At 35.8% G+C, this 20,777-nt stretch overlaps 1 protein-coding gene across 1 annotated transcript; it reads left to right on the top strand.

The window, feature by feature from the left end:
- The first annotated feature begins 3,034 nt into the window (after positions 1–3,034).
- LOC149027235 (ras-related protein Rab7-like) lies at positions 3,035–11,813 on the top strand. The gene is made up of 5 exons (XM_089139083.1): positions 3,035–3,141; positions 8,866–8,961; positions 9,047–9,197; positions 11,480–11,563; positions 11,638–11,813. The coding sequence occupies exons 1-5, from the start codon at positions 3,035–3,037 to the stop codon at positions 11,785–11,787; spliced, it is 588 nt and encodes a 195-aa protein (XP_088995209.1). The 3' UTR covers positions 11,788–11,813.
- The last annotated feature ends 8,964 nt before the right edge of the window (positions 11,814–20,777 follow it).

The raw sequence follows: 20,777 nt of genomic DNA, 5'->3' as shown, positions 1-20,777 counted from the left end.
AAATGATATTGATAATAATGTATCTAATGATATATTGAATGACTCAAAAGAGAACATTAATTATAATATTAGTTTTTCATTAGTGGCTCTCTTTTTCTTTTTTTTGGTAAAGATTAGTGGCTCTCTTGAGTACAAGTAAAGCTGAAGATACTTCCCTAAGTAGTGTCAAATGTCAAATATTACTGATGACACATCTTTTTATTACTAATTACCCACACGGCCACACTTAACAGAATAACTATTTTTTTTAAAATTAAATCATCTAAATACTCATTATATAAAATGTTATGACTAAATTACCCCCATTATTTTTCATCTCATATCCAATCTTTCAGCATCTTTCAGTGGGTGAAAGATTTTTCATTAACTCATCTTCCTCATACACCTTACCTTACCTTAGCAAATACCACCTACCACGGTCAAAAACACCACATCCCTCCCTTGCTGGCCCACCTATATCTCGCCTACTGAAAAATCTTTAATTTTAATTTCATTTATAAAATTTGATAGTTTCACCCTTAATTAAGAGACCCACCATTAAAAAACTATTTTAAGAAATAATTCAACGGGTGTTCAATTTTTTCAAAAAAATAAAAAGGTTTTTCGCTTTGACAAGGAAAACAATTATTTGGCTTGTTGTCATAGGACCTCTCCTTGCTCTCGATAGATTTTATCATTTTATAAATAATCATTCAAGAAAAAAAAAATTTTATATATAATAGTTTTGTGGTATTAAATTTTTATACTTCACTAACAGACTAATAAAGCAAATAAATTACAAATAAATAAAAAAATCGTATACAATCTTGGTTTGATTAGCATAATACATTTGGAATATGCTATGAATTTATGCTAATCGTTCTTTTTGGCTTACCAGTAAAAAATTATATGCATGCATCAAGGTATTTACTATTAAAATTCTTTAATTATAACTTTTCCTTTACCAACGTTTAATAAACAATAAGTTATTTTTGGTAGCCAATCAATCGTAAGTTGCGATGTCATTAATATCAATTTATTTGATAGTTATTAAATGTAAAGTTACAATGGTAAACATTATTTGTCATGTCTATTAAGTTAGTGAATAAGTGTTTTTAAATAATTAAAATATAGTCATGTCTTTTAAGTTCGTGTTTTCATAATAGTAGTATGATAGATCATCCAACAATAAGGGTGTCAATTGGTATGGTTTCGGTGCGATACCAACTTTGAATACTGAAAACCAGGACCGTACCGTACTGAATTTAAATGGTATGGTACGGTTTCAGTATTTACAAAAGCGGTTCGGTACGGTTTCGGTATTTACAAAAATGGTTCGCTACGGTTTCGGTATTTACAAAAATGGTTTGGTTTCAAGAAAAAAAAAAAACATTCAAGTATAACAATCAGTCAATACTGTTATAATTGAGGGTAGTAATAATAATTTCATAAAGAGAATGGTCCTTTTAATAATTAAGCTACAGTACAGTACAGGGGACAAGAGATAATTAGAATACTCTCTTACATATTTGATTCCCAAAAAAAAAAACACCAATCATTTTTCCTTCACCCTATTTAATTTCAAAAAAGGATAATTATTATTGCATCTTATATTATAGCTTAATTACTAAAATGACCTTATTTATCAAATTACTACTTCCCCCCTTAGTTCTAATTGTGATACGACACCGTTACGGTGAATGTTTAACATTTTTTATTTTTTTTTGAAACTGAGGTTCATTCGGGCCAGCTTGCGCGCAGTTTAACATCTATTTTGTTTTCTAGAATTAAAAAACCAAAGAACAATGTTATTCTCATTTATAAACAAAAAATAAAATGAAATTTCCAATTTTAACTTGAATTCTTATTCATTTTGGATTTAAAAAATAAATAAAATCTAATGATAGTAGGAACTTCTTAAAACTTATAAAGTAAATAAATTAAAATATATTGGAAGTATGAACTTTCAAAAATTGATAGTGTCAAATTAAAAAGAAAGTAACGAAAACTAAAAAACGCACATAATTGAAAGAAAAAAAAATAAAAAAAATAAGCAAGCTAAATTGTAGCTGAAGTGACATGTGAATGACTTAGCAGAACGTTTATCGATATCTTACCGTTAAATCTATTGAATTAAATCTGAATCATTCGTTAAACAATTTGGATTTTCTCCACGACTTAATGATAACTTTCCATCATCGGTTACCACTATTCCCCCCCCCCCCAACTTTAGAGTAACATTTACTCCCTAGAGGGGAGGTTCTTCAAGGTTCTCTGTCAATCAATTCAAAGAGAAATCCATCTAGTTGTAATACAAAATTGCCAATTACGACTCAAAATTAAGATTATGCTATATATACATCTAGTGCTACAATTGTATAAATGCTAAAGAACTAGATCAATAGGTTATTTTTTCTATGACATGTGAATGACTTAGCAGAACACTTATCAATATCTTACCGTTAAATCTATTGAGTTAAATATGAATTGTACGTTAAACAATTTAGATTTTTCCATGACTTAATGATAACTTCTCATCATTGGTTATCACTATTTTTTTCTTCACTCTTTGGAGTAACCTTTGCTACCTAGAGGGGAGGTTCTTCAAGGTTCTCTGGCAATCAATTCAAAGAGAAATCCATATAGTTGTATTACAAAATCGCCAATGACGACTCAAAATTAAGATTATGCCATATATCCATCTAGTGCTATAATTGTATAAATATTAAAGAATTATATCAATAGGTTATTGCCCTGACCCATTTACTGCGATGAAAGAATGTGACCTAAACCTCAGTCATGAAATGTCTAAGATAGATGCGCTGACCCAATTACCGTGGAGAACCCAAAATACTTAGAGAGGGAAGAGTGACTAAGACTACCCAGAGGAATATAGTATTCTATCTTAAAGCGTGTTTGCCACTAGAAACTAACATATATAAAGTTAGAAGGACACTTGCATTATTGTTTCAAATCATTTGCATCATACGTGTTCTGAACTGTTATTATGATTGAACTACTTGCTGAGTTCTATTGAGCTTAACCTTCGGGGAATATGGTTATAGATGATTTTGTAGGTTCAGAAGAGATCCCGTGTACCAGTGCGGAGGAGCCTTCCTTATGTGTTACAACTGCTGACTCAGTGGGAGAAACTAGTGAGCTGTACATCGATATGGACCACTTTGATGGCTTCTATTGATAGTAGCAAACATTGTCTTATTCATTGTTGGGTAGTGAGTTAGATGCTGATCCGAAGATGCAAGTGCATAAGCCCAATATGAAGAAGATGAAGGTTGATGAAGAAGAAGATGATGAAGAGCCTATGGAAGAACTAGAATAGACTTAGTCTTTCATTTTTATTCGGTTGTAATACTTTAGAATTATGTCATAACTTCCGCAGTTGATCTATAGAGTTATTTTTCGCTATACTCTATAGTTATTTCTAGGGTAAATATCACTTACCTCCCCTCTTAGCTGGACAAATAGCACTTACACAGTTACACCCCCTCTTAGTTGGATAATATCACTTACCTCCCCTCTTACGTAACAAATATATTAAACACCTCCCCTCTGTTAACTTTCTCCGTTAAATTTAACTTTTACCGTTAAATGTTTTCCTAAAATCCCAAACTACCATTGGCTAAAAATATTTTTTATTTACCCTAAATTACCGTAATCACCCTGACAGTTAAACTACTAAATTACCCTCAATTAAAATAATTATTAAAACCAAAACACCATAGTTAAAATCTAAATTAACTTTAATTATTAAAAGCCCAACATACATTTTTTTTTAAAAAAAAATTTATCAAACAATTAAAAAACATGTACTACTATCAAGTAAAATAAAAAATACAATTAAAAAAAAAAAGGGGTATGTTGATAAAATTAAACACTTACTACTTTTGGGTTTTTTTAAATGTTTGATAAATATTTTTTAAAAAGTGTATTACACGCTAAATTTAACTGATTTACTAACTCCTTTGTAATTTTTTTTAGTTGTTTGATAAATATTTAAAAAAGAAGAAGGTATATTGGGCTTTTAATAATTAAAGATAATTTGAGTTTTAACTATGGTGTTTTGATTTTTTAACAATTATTTTAATTGATGGTAATTCAGTATTTTAACTGCTATGGTGATTATGGTAATTTAGGGTTTAAAAGAAAAAATATTTTTAGTCAAGGGTAGTTTGGGGTTTTAGAAAAATATTTAACGATAAAAGTTAAATTTAACGGATAAATTTAACAGAGGGGAGGTGTTTGATATATTTGCTAGGTAAGAGGGGAGGTAAGTGATATTATCCAACTAAGAGGTAAGTGCTATTTGTCCAGCTAAGAGGGGAGGTAAGTGATATATTATTGTGCAATATGGGTATATAATCGTCATACACTTATCTTTGAAACTGTGGATCACACCTCAATATATCGCTGTTAGGGTATTGGCTATGGGGATGTGACATAAAGTGTAAGTAAATAATATAAAACTTCAAGGTTATTTTTAAAATTTAGATAAATCAAATATGCCACATCATCGCTTAACTAAATAAATTAATGGCAAGGGGCATCAATAATTAGAGGTAAAATTTAAGATTGGATTAGTAATTTTAAAAAATTTAGGGGATAAAGTAGTAATTAAGCTACAGTATATGAGGCATTAGTAATTATGCCTTTTTAAAATTAAATCCTCAAAATACTCCTTTATTTTTCTAACCTAGTCAATTTCTCTCTTTTAAGTTGAGTTTATTCATATTATTGGGTTCAAACTTATAAGCTTTCCTGTCCAACCAAATTTCAAATTTTATTTTTAGTTTCTTCAATTTGCATTAAATCCATCCTCTATATATGGGCATTTAAAGGTTTACATTGAACACTGAACATGGTCATGCCACTTAACTTATTCAATTTTCTTGTCGCTTAACATTTATTAGAGATACTCCCAAACTAAATATAATATGATCGTTCCCCTAACTTTATCCTTTTTAGTTTTGCCAATAATTTATCTTAATTAACATCCTTATTTATGCTACACTAGGGTTATCTGTATGATACGGCTTAACAGTCAATATCATATATCTTAGTTTGTTACATGAAAGTTTTCTAATTCTTATAATTTTCCTCTGAGTTTTAAAGAGACGTGTCGATCACATAAACCCAACATGTACCTCTCCACCTCATCCGTTTTATTTTAATTCACTTGAAAACATCATTCTTATTATCACATTTTTTTTATTTATGATTTGATCGAAAATACCTAGAATAATCACTTTGTAGAATTTACTTTGATCATGTTTTACCACCCCATTATCCATTAATTGGGACCAACTAAATACCCGGTTTTCATTTTCTTAATTTAAAACATTTTGATTCTAGAGTTGGTATTAATCCATATATTGTCTAATCTATCACAACAATATTATTAGCATGAAAAAAAAATTTATATTGAATGTCTTTGTTTAAGTCATGTTTCATAAGGGCAAATAAATATGGGCTTAAAGTTAATATTTGATGTTATATATTTGTAATTGGGAATTCATCACCTTGACCCGTCACCATTCTTAAGCTTGTCATTGAACCATCGTTCATACCCTTGACTATGTTCACATGTTGAAACATTTATCTTCTTTTGTACTTGATAGAATAAACTCTATAGGGATAGGGACTTTATCATAGGCTTTTAAATCAATAACAATTGTATGAAGATATTTATTAAAAAGAAGACCATATGAAGATCTCTTTTATGCTCTATGCTCTATATGTTTCGACCGTATAAATATATTTATTAAACAAAAAAGGCCATATGAAGATCTCTTTTACACTCTATATATATTTTCACAAGGTAAATAATTTCCACTATAGAAATCTTCATGCATAAAACCAAATTGAGTATTTGATAGTAATTTATTATCTCTAATCGGTTTTTGGTTCATTTTTCCTATAATTTCATAATATGACTATCAGTTTAGTGCCCAACATATAATTATGATTTCTCATTCATTAATGTAGCATTTAAATTCATTGTGTTCATAGTCTTCTAATAAACAACTTTGTTAGCCAATGTGGCTTACGGATTTGTAAACTCCTCTATATTACTAGAGCTAGATTTGATTTAGATCTAAGCCCCCAATATGTATCATCAAGAGGAGGAAGTCATGCTCAAACATTTTTTTTTTTTTTTTTTTTGGTAATAAACTCCATTCAATCAAGAGAACAACAAGCTACAATCGAGGAGTCCAACTCAATCATTGAGAGGATACAAGGAGAGGAAATAGGCCAGACTATCTCACTCGCCAAAGATAGCGCCTTCTGGGATAGGGTGTCTGCACACGAGACAATGGTTCTGTAATCTATGAAGGGAGACTGACAATAAAATGAGACATCAAGGATCTTTCTCCAGAGGAAAAAGAAACATTGAATCCATAACAGATCTTTCACAGAAAATATATAATACATAAAAAATCTGAATTCACTTATATTATTTTTTTAATCTATGAAAGATATTGAATAGATATAATTTTCACAATGGTTCTTTCCTTGGGCGTGCTTGATAATTAAAGTTGTGCGAGTGCAAGTATGCTCGCATGAGGGGGGGGGGTGTTTAATTATCATGGAGACAAAGAAGAGAGCGAGGGAGAGAGAGAGAGAATTGCTGATTAATAAACATGACATATTGAATTAGATTACATAATCCCTGGTCCGTATATAAGATTCCAATGGTAAAGAAAATACTGGAGAAGAAGCTTCTTCAGTAGGTGGACATTGACCGCGGCAGGAAAATCTTTTTCTTTATTTTTAAGTATAAATATATCTGTAGACATTTTATTATATTGGATTGTTTTAAATGAATAAAAAAGATTCTTCTATTTTCTCTCTTTGGATTATAAATTTATGCAATTTGAATTTTTTAACTTCTTATTTTTTGAAATGAAAGTTAATTTCTCTTAGTGACCGGCACCTCTTAATAAAGAAATTATGTGTTCACTGCTCTATATAGTATATGTGATTGTCTTGTTCCTAGCATCCCAATCAAATAAAAAAAATAATAATTTATCAAAAAAATAAATGGTATGATTGCTCATCTCTAGGTTGACATTTGATGTCACATGCTCATTATCCAGACACATTCTGAATACATTATACTCAAAAATAGATGATATTGATGTAAAGATCACCGGTGAGTTGAAGTCATCTAGATAAATCGTTTCATCAGTAAGTCAGCTCTAAAGGCCCAAAAAGTGTTTCATTTGGCAATGGTAGGCTTTTCTCCACGATTTGATCAATTACAATTACAGACTCCCAAAAAGCTTTTTTTTTTTTTAAATTTAGAACATATGTATATTATTTGAATATAAAATATATATTTTATTTGTCATTTTATCTTATGATTTCTATGATAAAACTTTAATCTCACATCGAACAGTAAAAAGCTAGTTATTTGGTTTATGTATAGTAAGAGCTTATGTAATAGATCTTCGAGGTTAAAGATTATATTCATGCAGTCAGTGCAAATCTATGTGCAACGCTAACCAAGCCTGAACCCTAGTCCGACCAAACCACGGTTATGTAGCTATATATTAAGTAATGTTAATATTTCTATATGATGTGAGTCATAGACCGTGATCTGAAAAGTACATTTTGTCATGAGCCATAATTCAAAAAAAGCCCAAAAGGTATTTTCCCTATGGAGGTCAGCTAAATATGTATCTTCCTTCCTTTAGGGAGGTGAGCTAAATAGGTATCCCCACAAAGGTATTTTCCCTATGGAGGTGAGCTAAATATGTATTTTCCTTTATGTTTGAAAAAAACATTGACTTCAATTTATGATTTAGTCTTGTTTGTGGGTTTATACAAAAAAGAAAAGAAAAAAGAAAAAAGAAAGAAAGGTGTTTTCTGGCTTTTTTTCCAGCCCATATGTATAATAACATTTTCGTAAAATGAGAAGGGCATTACTGCCATTACAGGACATTAAGCAGAGAAGTGAGAACTAGAGAAGAGAAGTGGATGCGCGAGTTTCTTCTAGAGCATTAGACGGAGTGACGGACCTTTGCATTTAAAAGACGCCCCTCGCAGAGTCGCTCTCTCACTCTGTCGCAGACTTGCAGTATTCCCTTCATTCTGTTATTTGTTGCGTTGGAGAGTGTGCGGGAGAGAGAACCACTGAAGTAATTTTTCTTCCTTTCTTCCGCCATCAAAGTAGTAAGGCGAATTTCGATTGTTTCGAGCAGGTAGCGTTCTGAAGAAACTTCTCGTCGTTCTTTCTCGTTCTTCAACATGGAGCGAAAATCGATGAATATTTTTCTTGTGGGAGAAAACGGGTACGGTTTTCTTATATTTGGAATTCCTTTGGATTCTTGGTTTCTGTAAATTCCATGGCTTACTTTTCTTTCTGTTTATTGTTTCCTTTGTGTTTCAGAGTGGGGAAGACGTGTTTAATGAATCGGTATCTTTGATTTGATTCGATATGAAATGAGATCTGTTCTGTTCTTTGGTTTGTTTAATTTTCTTTTTTGGTTTCTATGCTTTTCGAATTACTATTGCTGCCATTTTCTTCTTCTCTCTGGTGTTCTTTTCACCATTTTCGTAAAACTTGAATCTACGATCTTGTCGTCCCTTATAATGCCAGAAAAATAAATGTTAGTTGCACGACTTTCTTGATTCTTTCTTAAAGAGCATTATCGTTAAGGATTTAATATGTACATTTCACCTTCTTGATCTGTAAGAATTAGTAGTGATTGAGGATGTTCTAGGGTTTCAGAATAGGCTATTTTCAGTTGTGGGAGCTCTGTTTCAGTAATGGGGATCACATTGGTGGGAGGATGAATGTGATTTTATTACTGTACTGTACAATTTAAGTTTCAGATTCTGATGGGGCCTTAACTGGTAATCTAGATATGTCAATAACAGTTTCCCTCCACAGTATAAAACTACGATTGATGATGGTTTTAGCAGGAAGAATATTCAGATCGAGGACGAGCTTGAAACCCTTGCTCCAAGTGCGTACATTAGTTAATCAATTGTTACTTTTACTGATTCAAGACACTTGCTGAACTATGATTATACATTTGCATGGACAGATTTCGTACACAGCAGGACAGAGAAGGTTTCAAAGTCCAGATGTTGAAATCTACAGAGATTGGGGTTGCTGCCTTCTAGTTTTTGACGTGAATGATGTGAAATCCTTCGATTCCCTGGCCAAATGGCATTCAAAGTTTCTTAATCAGGTGCTGATGCCTTCTTCTGTCCGGTGCTAGTGCTAGTTTTATTTAGTTCAATGATATTTTCTTCCACATTTACTGAAACTATATGTCTAGACTCTTTAGGTGATTTCTCCTGTATTAGACAATGGGCATGTGCTGCCTATTGCACCATTTATTGGACGTGATAGTTATTGTATAGTACTGCATGTAATTTTAGTAATTGTTTACAACATCACCGGTTGCAGTCCAATTATTTGCGCACAGGAATTGTATGAGATGATATTAGCAAATATTATAAACTTCAGAGGGTTAAGAGTTCTTTTCAAAAAAGAATCAATTATACATTTATATATCATATTCTGGACTTTGATAGTGGGTTCACCGTCTTATGCTAAAACAAAGGTGTTAATTCAATTTCTATCTCAATCTTTAGTCTGTTTCAAATTTTAAAAGAAAGCTCAATATTTAATACTGGGAATCTTTTGATTGGTAAAGGTCTAGAAGATTTCACGTATATTTTTAAAACTATATCATATGGTCGTCTTTAATACATAACTCTCTTCCTTTACTTTCTTTTTTGCATTGCTGGCTTAGTTTAATCTCCTACTGATCTCTTATCTTCTCAAGGAGTCTATTCTCATTACAAACCCTCGTTCATACACCAGGAGTCCATATGTTATTTTATGTTTTTTTTTTTTTTTTTTTTGATACTGAATATATGTTATTTTATGTTGACGAGAAGTAGAAATACTATTCATAAACTATAGGGAGGCCAGTTTTGATATGCCACTTTAAATGCCAATAACTGCCACATGGCAGACAGATGGGACCCTAAATTTGTGGACAGGTAGGCTTTTAGGTCCCTGCTCATCAAATTTCATCACTGCTGTAATTTGACACTCAGAATAAAAAGAAAAGCTCTCAAAATTTGGACTTTTGAGAGAGTACACAGTATGGTTGGGAGTGCTGTGGAAGTGCATGGAACGAATTTGACAGTAGCTGATTGAATTAGCTCTGAAATCGAACACGTCCCTAGTTCAAACTAAGACCTCTCAAACCCAAGATCAGAAAATAGCCAAATTATCCATACATGCAACAATATGTAAAGTGGCGTCTTTCTGATTGATGGATCCATCCCTAAGAGTGGAACACTTTGCCATGTTGATGTGGAAAGTTGCCAAATTTGGCTATGAAACCATAAGGGTCAGCCCTGCCCCTGCTGAGCAAGAAGTAAAGCATTGCTGATTCCCTAGATTATATTTGTTATCTTCATATGGCCAAGCAATGCAAGATACACTTTTGCTTCTTTTTTTTTTCTTTCCTGTCTCTTGTTTCTACCATAAGTGTACTTCTAGTAGCTGTTCAAGTTTCATGTTACCCTTCCAATTTGGATTTATAACTACTTCATCTTCTGGAAATGGTCTTTACGTTCTCTCTTCCTCCTGGAAATGGTCTTTATGTTCTCTCTTCCTCCTTCATTTGATCCCGTACATTCTATTTGGAACAGTACTTCTAACGCCATTCTTATAAATCTGTGTGAAGATGGGTAGATGTGTTGCAAATGGAGAACATTCTAATGCTAGATTCAGTCTTAACCTTCGGGTGTTATCCCTATGTTTTGCCAATTTTTTTTTTTTTTATTATCAAATTTGTTATATATCCCTGCACAAAAAAGAATAACAGAATTAGAATGTGGTTTTAAGCACCCAATTTCATATGTTATGCCAATTCTTGTTATGCCTTCTTTGAAGAGCATATTGACTAGCTTTCATACTTCTGATAATTACAAGTAAACACTATTCTACAGATTTTTGGCCTGTGTTCATTATTTTGTTTGTTTGTTATATCCATTCTATAAGGAAAGCCACTCTCATTGCTACAAGAGGTTATTCTTTATTCAAATAAGTTGAATTCTACAGATTTTTGGACTGTGTTCATTATTTTGTTTGTTTGTTATATCCATTCTATAAGGAAAGCCACTCTCATTGCTACAAGAGGTTATTCTTTATTCTAATTCAACTTATTTGCCTAGTGATTTGTTTTGTACCCTTGCACAGAGCAATAAAATATCATTAGTATATGATAATTCTATAGCAAGGTTTTGTGTTGTCCTGTTTGTATCTTCATCTTTGAAACGTTGTAAACAATAAAGGAGGTCAATTGTTAAGTTGTAGTATTGCAAAGCCTGAATTTATCCAATTAATCTACTATGTACCTGATCTTCTTGGATATTTAATTTTTTAATCCATTTGTAAATTCATGATGTGGGGTAAACATGTACTTAACAAATGTCTGTGCTTTTCCAGGGGCAAGGGATCCCACACACCAGAACATTTCCATTTATATTACTTGGGAACAAGATAGACATAGATGGTGGAAATAGTCGAGTGGTAAGATATGAAAATGACACTTCAAAGTTTTGTTCTTTCTTGTATCTGGTTCTACAATGCCTGTGCATGTACAGGTTCCAGAGAAGACAGCAAAGGATTGGTGTGAATCCAACGGAAACATACCATACTTGGAAACCTCAGCCAAGGATGATATCAATGTCAGTGCTGCATTTCTTTGTGCAGCTAAAACTGCACTAGTCTTTTATCGGAAACATTACACGTAAGTAAGACATTTTATATATATATATATATATATATATATATATATTATGACATAATAATTAATAGGATTTTTATTTTGTATTTTGTAGAAGCGTGTCCGAGCTTAAGATGTACCGGCTTGGGATGTACCACCAGCTTGAGATGTCAGCAGAAGTACCAGTACCACTGGCAGCAGCAGCAGAAGTACCAGTACCACTGGCAGCAGCAGCAGAAGTACCAGGAGATCCCCAACCAAAATCGGATTTGGAAATAATTGAAACATATCTGAGAAGAGTGGAGGAGTTCGATCACATCGTAAGGTTAGATATAAGATCTGAAGTTCCGGAAAGATTAGCAGAAATGGGTATCAACAAGGGAGGCAAGTGGTGGTTCTATTCACCACTACAGCAGAAGGGGCAGAAGAAGGGGCAGAACAAAAGAAGTAATCCGGAAGGAAAATGGACAGAGAAATCTACTTACGAGATCTACAACGGACCTGAAATCGCGGGATTAAAAAGGTCCTACTTCTTCTACAAGAAGACGGAAGACGGAACATACCTCAAGACTAATTGGGTTTACGACTCTTACACAATAACAAGAGATGATGCATATTCATTATGCAAACTAAGAAACTACATACAAAGAAACAGGAAAACAAAACCAAGAGTGCTAGTTCAAGAGGGACCAGAGCCAGAGGCTGAAGGAACTATTCCAGAAGAAGAAGGGGGGATGGAAGAAGAGGCTGAAGGAACTATTCCAGAAGAAGAAGAAGAAGAAGGGGGGATGGAAGAAGATGCAGCTTATGGAACAGAGTAGCCGCTGGCACTTTCTTAGTCAATCAGATACCAATATGATAAACCTTCTGTTTTTTGTTGGTTGACACAGTAATTTCGACTTGAAAGCGCCCATCTTTTCGTGTCTGTAAACACTGATTTCTGATATTTCACTTGGCTTGTTCATGTTAATTTTGAGTATCTCTTCCTCCCTCTGTTACTGGGTTTTCCTCTTCAAATAGGTTGTAAAGGTGTGATAACAGAGAAGGATGATGGGATCCCTGGAAGGTGAAGAAGGCAATGTGGTTGTATCCAAAGGTTTTGGGCTTCAATCCTTCAGAGAGATGGGGGCACTCAGCCTGTTATTCCAACGGTGTCATTTATATTTTGGGGTATGTATATATGTTTGATTCGTATGAACAAAAGATAAAAACAAACGATTCAATGAGAAATAAAACTCACCTTCGCCAACAGGACTGCATGTCCACATCACGTCGCTTGAAGCCACCGAGAAACATGAAAAGGCTTCAAAAAGAATTTCGGCAGGGACGTTCGCCAGATCAAAACGAAGTTAAGAGGAAGTGCATCGGTAATCAAATACAGTCCAAGATCCGATTTTTGAAGACCAAAAATTTCAGATCGGACCTTTTTTTTAAAGAAAAAAAAATTGCAGATACTACTTTCACCCACCACCAGATAAAAGCATCTGTTCTTAGGACATGGAGGCTCCGCCCCAAACTCTTCGTCTTCACGATCATCATAGCACCCTAGTCTCACAAAATCTCCTCTACCGTCAACCATTTGCTGCTTCAGCTCCGGTTCCACAGTATCATCGCTTTCATAGGTCGTTGCTCTGCTAAATTCAGAGCCACCAGTACCAAGTTCAAATTTCTCTTTGATTCAAGAAACCCCAATTTCAATAAATAACAAGTTCAGCTATAAATTCATCCCAAGAATGGAAAACCGATTCCTTCAAAACCTGTAAAGCAGAAGCAGAAAAAACCCTAAAAAGAAATTAGAACCCCTCTTACCTTCTTCTTACCTTAGAGGAAGTGCATCGATAATGTCCAAGATCCGAGTTTTAAAGACAAAAAATTCAGATCGGACCTTTTTTTTTTTTTTAAGAAAAAAAATATTTCGAGATGGGATTTTTTTAAAGAAAAAAATTCAATAACGGATTTTTCTAAAGAAATTTTTTTATCTGGATGCTTGAAACTAACATCCAAACACTGAAATAGATCTTAGAATCAAAACATTTCAGGAAACCAAAACGACGTAAAAAACAGAATGGGTCTTTCCGTGGATTAATTTTAGGTTGCGACTTGCGATCATGGATCAAAAGATGGTTAGGACTAAGAAAAGCTCACATCCGATTCAAACAACGCGAAGAAAATAAACAAACAATGATTAGTAAAATCGAAAACTGATCAAATAAAATAGAACGGACAAAGAGGTGATCTCAGATCGCATCCCTTGAAGCCTCTCACTCTCAGTCTCTCAGAGACTTGAAAGGCGTTTCGGCAGCAGAAAGAGGACACGAACTTAGGGCCTCCTCCTCACGTAAACTGCGTTTAGGGTTTCTTTATATGCCACGCCGTTGGATTTTGATCGGAGCTTCAAGCGATAGTGTTTTGCACTTGTCAATTTTTCTTTTTTGTGATAATTAAAAATGACACGTGACCAGTTATATACATGTAGACAGGGACAGGGTCAACCTTATCACCTACTCTAACAGAGGCGCCGACCATTACGTAAACCCTAGCCTGGAGAAACCCTAAAAATGGACACTTGTTCAATTATTCATCGATTAATGCGCAGGACGGTTATGCGGGCCGTTCGATCAAGTTGGAGACGATCGTAGCCATTGCTCCATTTTTAAGAGGTAAAATGCGGTTTTTTGGACAAACCGAGCGTTTTTACTATTACGAACCGAACTCATTCGCTGGACCAGACGAACCAACCCATATGATTTTCAAAATCGTTTGGAAACACCAGGCTCGCGAATCCTCCTTTCGTCTTCTACCATGGTTTTCGAAGAAGAAGCTTTGAAGATGCAAATGTTGATTTCTCTTTCTACCCTGATCTCCCATGATTCTCTCAAGTCGTTTCTTCCATCTCTGTTTCAGAAACAAATTGAAGAAAACTGTGACCGAGAAAAAAGAGCCCCAACCCATTCAACGACTCTGCAAATCGATAACTCTCCTCTGAGTCCTCTCTAATCTTTGGCTCTTCTTCTCTCTCGTACTATCTCAGTTTCTCAGCTTCTTCAACCATCGGTATTCTTGAACATGCAGTTTTATGTTGAATGTGGTGCTAACAGTTTTAGTTGGGATTTCAGCCAGGTTCCCCAAGGAATGTTGGTTCTTATGGAGGTAAAAGTTACCTAGTTTTGTTATACTACTATAATGTTCCCCTTCTTCATTGTAATCAGCTAAATCTATGTCATATCTTAAATCTTGTGTTCTCTACATTTTATGATGCTTGCTATAGATATAATTCTGACCGATCTTAGATTGGACTTAAAGGACTACTGACTCTTGATTAGTGATTAAAAAAAAGAAGAAGCTATACTTCCTTGCCTTGAATACAGACATAAAACTATGCTTAATGAAATGTTGAACCCTATTTTGAAAGCATTCACAATTATTTTACACTCTAAGAACCATTAGGCATTATTGAATGTCTTCAACAGGTTTGACAGCCCAGATGATTAACTTATTGTATGGAGTTCATTGAAGAATTCATCAATCATGGGCAAACTCACTTACACATCTTGTATGTCTAGCATATTCTCATTGTAATGCTTTCAAGTCCTCATCCAATTGAATGTTTGCTTATGAGTACTGTCATGGTTAAATCATCATTCAATCTGAAGCTTGCATTTCTTACATATGTTATCTTCACTTCCAAAATTTCTTGGTGATGGTAATTGAAACCTATTATTAAAATGCAAAATGTTCAAAATACATGTAATGGCAAAAGTGATAATAATCCAATTACAGTATGAATGTTTGCTTATGAATACATCAACAAAAAAGGGTGTGGGAGGGAACCCTGCTATGCTGATTCGGAACAGCCACTCAAATCATTTAACTTGAAGGTCATTTCGTATATAGTTACAAAAATGAGTATTGTAAATGGATATTATCAATTTTTGATGGATAGAAGTTTCTGAAATATATTGAACTAGTTATTTTAACTGTTGATTTTTTACTGAGATATGTTCATTATTTTTACTTTTAAAATTGTTTCCTTCACTTGTAGCAGCTTCCTGACAAATCCTGTGAACGGACATGTGGAGAAACTTCAATCTTATATAGTGGACTTTATATAAAGCAATTAGTTGCTGCACAAAATTAATCCTTCAACCTCCATTATTTATTTATTTATTTGGGTACAAAGGCTCTTCACTAAGAGGTATTGGTCATTAAATGGTGTGTATTTCTCATTATGGGATATATATGCTGGTGGGTTGTGGCTCTATCAAATATTTGATTCGACAACAACCTTACAAAATGGAAATATACACTATACCTTGTATTCCAATGATGTAGGTTAAACCTTTGGCCTTGAGCCTTGTGATGATGTCTTAGTAGTTGATAGCAGAAGATTGAGACTGAGAACAGCTCAAGTGCTCGGTTGGAAGGATGTTGGATATTTGTCTCTCAAACCTGGTTTAGTTAGTAAAATATCTATTAATTTTTAACTACGCATTGGATATGTGTCTCTCATTGGATGGGATATATACACAATTGAGCTAAAAGAGGTAACTGTCATTGAGGAACTTGCCCGAAAGTTCATTGGTCGATTCCAAAGTGGAATCCAAACCAAGAATACAGAAGAAGCCTCATTCACTGTCAAGCAAGGGAATAGTGAATTCTATTCGGGATTACCTGAAAAGATTCAACAAAGTCACTATGGAGATCGATAATCTAGACGAACAAGTGGCTAAGACAACACTCTTCACTGGGCTTACAAACAGAAGACTTTTGGAGCTACTATTGAGGATATGCCTGCCACATATCCCGAATTAATACAAAGATGCCAGTAGCAGGCTGAAGTGACGGAAATCCTGGACGCACGCCAGGGAGAGATGAAAGCTTCCAACAAAGACTAGAAGGCACCTGAAGAGCCAAAGGGTGAAGCAAACTAATCATGATCGGGGCCAAAGGCAACGACCAGTTTGGAGATGGCATTCACCCAACCAAGACGATTACACGCCACTCAATACCCCCCGATCATAAATTTTAATGCAGATCAAGGACCAAGATATCCTGAAGTGGCCACCAAAGCAGGTTGCCAAACCTGGGGAGCAAAATATGGAGAAATATTGTCACTTTCATAAAAATTATGGGCACTTCACGAATGACTATTGTCATTTGAAAGCAAACATCGAAAGGCTGATAACCCAAGGTCACTTGTCAAATTACGTTAAAGGCTGAGCGAATGTTCAGGAAAGAAGGCCAGCAGCTGAGAAAAGAAGGGAGTGTTCGAGAAGTGACAAACGTCGTGCCAAAGCTCCGAGATCCAAAAAGGGCAAGGAGATAGCCGAAGCCAGCCGATCCCCAATTTTGACAATATTCGAGGGCCCTGAGCCAGAATCATTCAGGAAGCTAAAGGCGAAGGCCCAGTTTGTTGGATCAAGAGAGGTCCAAAAACGAAAGAAATCGAACATGGAAGAAAGCATCACCTTTAGCGAGGAGGATGAAAAGGGAGTTTGCACACCTCATGATGATGCGATCGTGATCAAAGTAGAGATCGGTCGTCGAGAAGTGCACAGGGTGCTGGTGGACACAGGGTCATTAGTGGACCTCCTATATTTTGAAGCATACCAGAAGTTGAGGCTGGAAGAGGGATGACTAAAACCATCTTCCACTCACTTGTATGGATTTGTTGGATCAACAGCAGTTGCAGAAGGTTCGGTACAATTAGACCTCACAGTAGGGGATTTCCCAAAGGAGGCGACCATTCGGGTGAACTTTCTGGTGGTTCAGGAGCTGCCAGCATACAATGTTATACTCGAAAGGCCTTCCCTAACAAAGCTTGGAGTTGTTGTGTCAACCAAACCATGAAGATTAAGTTTCCGACCGATCAAGGCATTGGGGAAGTAACTTCCGATCAAAAAACCTCTAGACAGAGCTATGTCTCTTACTAAATGACAAGGCAAGCCTTCAGAAGGAAACGACTTTGCCAATTGAAGTTAGGGATGATTGGGACGAAGACGCTATGCAGAGGCTCGAACCCGTGGAGAAATTGGAGCAAATCTTTCTGGATTCGGGCGATTAAAGAAAACCGCCCACATCGGGTCCGAACAACCCGAAGATTTCAAAGAAGAAATGAAGGCTTTCCTTCGAGAAAACATTGAAGTATTTGCATGGTCAGCAGACGACATGCCAGGCATTGACCGAGGTGTTGCCGAACACAAACTCTGGATTAACCCGAATGCCAAACCGGTAATCCAAAGGAGACAGAACTTCTCAATTGAGAAGCACGATGCAATCATGGGAGGTCGAGAAATTGAAGAGTTCGGGCTTTATCGAAGCCATGGAGTGCCCGATGTGGCTAGCTGACGTCGTAATGGTGAAAAAAGCCAACGGGAAATGGAGAATGTGTACTGATTACACCGATTTCAACAACAGACGTTGAAAAGGTGGACGAGGAGGGGCCCCCGATTGAGGAAGGGTGGCCCGGGAAGTTGACTAGGGAGGATCACGAGAAGTAGCTGTTGATTTCGGCCGTAGAACACTTTGGGCAAAAGGAGTAGCGGACTCAGATACACCCGCAGACTCAGAAGCATTTCGAGACACCTCAACTAGGAACTCCTCAAGTCGGGCTTCTTCAGTCGGGGCAAGACCCATGGTACGAGTCATCTCGACTATTTCATTATAAACTCTTACGTCATCATCAGGGGAACTCTCACCCGAGGTATGGGTAAGTTCATCATCCGAGGATTGCTTGTGCAAATCCTTCTCACGATCCCCTGCAAGATTAACCGCCTTTGTTTGGCCACTATCACCCTCACTCACGTAACCCTCATCACGATGACGTTTTTTCTCATGGTGAATTAGGACGGGAACACTAGGTTGAAACCTAAAACCTCCCTCTAGTAACATGATCGGGGAAGAAAAACTTACTGGGTGAAAGATCGGTCGAACTCAGGAAGCTAGTAGGGAGCAAGTCTTGGTCGAGAGTGTTGAAAGCGATGGATCAAAACAAAGATAGAAATGGAGTATTTATACTGCCGGAAGAGGTGTTATTAATCTTGATCGAGCGGTCGCGACGTAACGAAATCAACGGCTCGCAAAAAGAGACGCTTGACCTTCCCGAGGCTGTTATAATGACCACTTAATTCGTCATTTGACATGGCAACACGAGACTGGGCACAGTCTTTGAGGGAGCTCAAACATTGTAATGGCTAACCACCTCAGGTGGGAACAATTAATGAACTCCATAAAAAGTCCCGAATACTATCCCGCACGAAGAGTTCATCACATGGGATAGGGGGCTAGTGATACGGGGGGTTTTGACACCCGACCGGTGTTCATTGTACCCAACCACCTTTAAACCCAAATAACCCAATACTCAGTCGGGATATTCGCCGACTACCTAAGAAATAATGTCAATTACGCTGGACCTAGATGGTAACAACACCTTAGAAAGAAGGTCGACTACAAGGATGATTGAGCGGGATGGACGATAAGGGAGCGTAATCCAGGGAAAAATGATAGCCCTCGTCATAGAAACCTGCCCAATTCGAAAAAGGTAATACATACACTATTTAAATACAGACTCACCTCCCTCGTAAGCATCCAATACATTCTAAACATGATCTTGTGTAGCTCTTACGCTAGATCTTAACCTATTCACTATCTGACTTAGCCATTGAAGGTGGTTGCCTAACATACGAGCCGGCCCGCGTCTAATCTTTCTTATATATAGGACTCTTCGTTTTGGAGACCGAAGAGTCCTAGTCGGAACCAGAATTTTAACTGACATGCATTAGATTCTTTACCCAAAAAACAAAAACCACCGACCTATGAACAGCATATGCAAGCTTCATGCTTGTGTGGGAAGCAACGCTGGAGATCTGACCAAACACGCGTTCCATGGATGGCTTTCAGCTTTGAACTTGACTTTCAAAACCGGTTGTCAAAGTACTACACGGCTTTTAGAATGGTTGGAGAAGTTCAACACGAGTTCTATACCATCCTGGCATCCTTCATTCAAACGAAGTGGGTTTTCCTCGATGACACCTCCTCACCTATCTGCCAAGTGGCTACTAGTCATGTAGCTACTTCATCCTCTTCATATGCCGCGAGGCAGCTACTAGATTGGAGGGTGCATGGTCAAATTGTGTTGAACCTCTCCTTCATTAGCCCTTAAGGATTAGGATTAACAATTATTGTACTAGTTAGTACTTAATCACCAAGAGTGTCTCACATTATTCATAATTATCAATCACAACATTACACCACATAATCAAAATAAAACATTAAATTCAAACCTACACATTTTACCCATTAAATAAAACAAATAATTCAATAAATATGGGTAACCTATCATACCATGCATTTTGTTTCAAAATTGAGTGTAATTCATTTTCCTAATTGTACATATGTAAAAGATTGTTGTATTAATGTGTGTTTAGAATAAGATCCAGAAAATGCATTCAAAGTAACCTACGAAAGGGAGATATTTTACCTCATGGTGGTTGTGCTATAAATATATATCGTAGGTGGAAGGGATTAATATGAATATACAACACTGCGCGAGTCGACATGTATAGCGCCTAGTATCCATTGTTTACGGCTAGGACTATTGGGGTATCTAATCCCATTCTCTCCCCTAGCTTTTGTCTCCATTGGTGTTCTTTTCCAATTTCTATGCATTTCACCGCTCTAGTGGAAGTTCGCTCAGGCCCTACCATAAACTTGCTTGGTAGTTTCCACTGCATGTCTAGGGTTGAACCTTTTTATTTTTATTTTAAATGTAGCTTGTTACTATGGGGTGGGAACTAAATTACTAATATACGCCACCAAATAGGTGTGAACTCAGGACCTCCCCGTGGGAGGGCGGGTCTTTAACCGCTTGACTGAACCTTGGGATTTGATGGCAAACTTGAAAAGCCACCTACAAACATAAATGGTGGTTGTGCTATAACTGTAAGCATCAAAACAAATAGCAGAAAATCTGTGACGGGAAGTAACAGGAAAATGGGCACCACAAATCTCAAAACACCA

The sequence above is a fragment of the Hakea prostrata genome, chromosome 1 (assembly GCF_041222555.1).
Source record: "Hakea prostrata isolate BN-2017 chromosome 1, UWA_Hpros_2, whole genome shotgun sequence".
NCBI lineage: Eukaryota > Viridiplantae > Streptophyta > Magnoliopsida > Proteales > Proteaceae > Hakea > Hakea prostrata.
Note: the sequence above shows the minus strand (reverse complement) of the source record. Positions and strands in the feature narration are given on the sequence as shown.